The sequence below is a fragment of the Alosa alosa genome, chromosome 1 (assembly GCF_017589495.1).
Source record: "Alosa alosa isolate M-15738 ecotype Scorff River chromosome 1, AALO_Geno_1.1, whole genome shotgun sequence".
Lineage (NCBI taxonomy): Eukaryota > Metazoa > Chordata > Actinopteri > Clupeiformes > Clupeidae > Alosa > Alosa alosa.
The window spans coordinates 30715889-30719081 of NC_063189.1; the positions used below are offsets into that span (position 1 = coordinate 30715889).

Consider the following 3193-nt stretch of genomic DNA (forward strand, 5'->3'; position numbering starts at 1 on the left):
GTGAAATCATGTATTAACTAAGCACAGCTCAGCTTTAAGTCAAATAGCCTCATGCTTAGCAGATTTTTCAAATTTATTGGCTCCCCTGATTTGATATCTAGGCGACATTTGTAATATTTATTTTGTATTTGGCCCGTTATGAAATGATGTGGGGTCCCAAATTTGGAGAAATCCATGACTATGTTGAAATCAAAATTTCTTCTGGGATTAAAGTAAGGTCTGTTTATTTATGGTTTGTCATATGTTAAACGAAGGGTTCGTGAAGTATTGAAAAATTCATCTATCTTTCTATCTATATCTATCTATCTATCTATCTATCTATCTATCTATCTAAAATGGGTTTATTTGCATGAAATTGTTTTGTTGAGATTTTCATAGGCTAAATATATATCGTATTAGTCTAAAGTAGAATATTTAAAGAACAAGGCCACCGTGGCCTGTAAACCTCTGATTTTTGTACTATCTATCTAAAATGGGTTTATTTGCATTTATGTGCACAACTCCTCCTTGATCAGGGCAGTGTCCTGTTCATTTGCATAACACAGTGGAAATGTGTTAATGTTCACAGGCTCCCATTTCTTTTTGCTGATTTTCTATAACTACGAAATGGGAAATGTGTGAATGAATTGGATGGAAACTCAGCTGTAGACATCCACATAAGTGTGATTAGAGCTGATGATAGCTTTGTGCTGCTCTAATCTGCAGAAGATCCACCGTGCTTTGAATATGGCCTGTGAGGAGGAGGGGAGACATCAGGCCACTCCAGACAGAAGGTGAGGACTGACCCTCTGAACAATCCATCACTGAGGTTATTCAAATGCCTTCTCTCATGAAACCTTTTAAAGCAGACGCATGAGGTGTGTGTTAAATGATAGGAAAAGGTTGTCACTTGCTGTGCAATAGAGGATTGTGTTGCTGTTGTTTTTGAATTACTGGAAATAAAACGACGCATCAAAGATAACCGGAATGGAAATTAGCTTGCTGCACAGCACCAGTGTCCTAATCAGTGAATAAATGCATTTTTTTGTTTTAGTTTAAGCTGTAGTGTTTCCACTAAATCCCCAGCCTGGTTCTCGCCAGATATCGCTTTATATCACTATAACAAATGTATGCTGTCTGCTCCATTAGTGGTTTAAACCTCACAGAGTCACAGATAGTCTTTCCCTGAGGCACCTCTGTGTGAGCTTGATCGATGCCCTCTCTCCCCTCTCCCTCTCTCTCTCTCTCTCTTTCCCTCTGTGTCTGTGCCTTCCCAGTCCGACCTTATGTCTGTCAGAAAGCTGCAACATCCACCGGCTGCAGCCCCCATCTCCCTGCCCAGAGCCCTCCTCCACGGCCACCTCGGCCAGCAGCAGCACCACCACCATGGCCTGGAACAACCAGAGCGCTCGGGCGTCCCGCGAGTCCGGCAAGGACCACAGCAAGCGGGTCCACTTCAACCTGGAGACCCTCAACACGTACCGGCTGCAGGCTCCGCCGGCGGGTCCAGAGCGCGGTCTCCGGCGCGGGCTGGTGGGCAGCCCCCCCACGCAGCTGTGCGAGAACGGCGGTCCGGCCACGCTGAGCCTGGTGCTGTCCCCGCCGTCCTGCTCCTCCTCCTCGTTAGCAGGGGTCCACCTCCTCGCAGTGGGAGGGCGAGCTGCAGGAGCTCCAGGGGCGGATCGAGGAGTTCCGCGGGCAGCTGCGGGCGGCCCTGGCGCGGAGGGCCGAGCTGCAGAACAGCCTGGAGCGGGAGAAGGCGTCGTGCAGGGTGCGCGCCGTCGTGGAGTCCGCCACCGCCGATCGGCCGCTCCCTGGCAGCTGCCACCACCATCTCCACCACGGCCACCACTGGCCCAGTCAGAGACAAGGACACCAACCTGAGGAGGTGATGTATGGGGTGTGGTGTGCCAAGGAGACAGAGGGGAGGGTGGCATGGTGGCATGGTGAACAGGGTGCCCAGCTGTTATCTTTTTCCCAATTTTGGGCCACAATGAAATGGATGGGGCAGATAGAGGAACAACACCCTGTTATGTTTTTACAGATAGAACGCCTGACAGATGGATTAAAGTGAGTTTTCTTTGGCCAATACTTTGGACTTGAGTTTGGCTTTGAGTATTGTAGACACTGGACCAAGACAGACTGAGGATAGAACATTCTTCACTACAAATCAAATGCTTTTTTTCTAGAGGTGGTCCATTTTTTTCACCCACTTGTCTGTAAATATGATAAGGTGATGCATACTCGTCTGTAAGAATGGCTGGTTGTAACAGAAGTACAGTATTTGACCCACAATCTGTTGACAGACAGCTAAATGACTCGCTATCTCTGTGAACTGAAATATTATTGGTTTTCCCATTAATGCATTTCAAAATAAATTTGGTTTACACTTGGACTGGACCAGGTTTACTTGAATGTGACAAGCAGCAGGAATGTGATTATTCCCACCGATGACTTGAACCTGAAAACCTATTTCTTTCTTTCTTTCTGTCTGTCTTTTTTTCCAATCTGTCTCTCTCTCTCTTTCTATCTTTCTTTCTTTTTTTTCTTTGTTTTTTTATGCGAACATTGCATGTGCACAAACATCATCACATGGTCTTGGTGTTCTTTTGTGTTCATATGTCCTGTCTGAAAGAGGCTTGTGGTTTACCACCGTTTACTCTGCATGTTCCTTGGACTGGCTGAGGAGTTGGGTGTCCAATCACTAGGAAATCACAAGGAACAGGGCCATAGAACAGTTCATATCCCCATAGCTGCAGTAATAGAGGCTTTGGCTGAGGCAAAGCAGAACTGGCCAAAATGGTTACCTCTGCGCCACTATGATTAATGACAAAGTCAGAAAATAATGGCACCGCTCAGCTGGCTAGCTCTACCTGATCTTTCATGCGTTTGCTGAGGTTTGCAATTTTTGTTAAGTGTGGAGAGACCAACTTTGAGGAAATTACTTTATGTTGTTTAAGGAAATGTGTGCACTGGAATCTACAGGAAAGGAAGTACAGCTCTTTTCCTGATTTTGCCATGCTTACTGGAACAGCCTGACATGACCTGAGTAACTTTTGGGACAGTTTTTTATTGAAGGAGAATATAAACAGAGATCCTTGACTGCCGTGAGACAACCTTGGGTGGAGAGGCAGTGGGAGCACGTCCGGATGATGTACGAGTTGACATTCTGTTTTTCGGCGGGAGAAATGAGCTGTGGCCTCTCTATCTGAAC

At 46.3% G+C, this 3193-nt stretch overlaps 1 protein-coding gene across 1 annotated transcript in view; it reads left to right on the forward strand.

Annotated features, from left to right (window-relative positions):
- The window catches only part of grin3ba (glutamate receptor, ionotropic, N-methyl-D-aspartate 3Ba), a 36759-nt gene extending 34387 nt beyond the window's left edge, over positions 1 to 2372 (forward strand). Inside the window, 3 exon segments of the mRNA XM_048252012.1 lie at positions 706 to 773; positions 1257 to 1614; positions 1616 to 2372. Of these exon segments, the coding sequence (XP_048107969.1) occupies positions 706 to 773; positions 1257 to 1614; positions 1616 to 2053 (864 nt within the window). The 3' untranslated portion in view covers positions 2054 to 2372.
- The last annotated feature ends 821 nt before the right edge of the window (positions 2373 to 3193 follow it).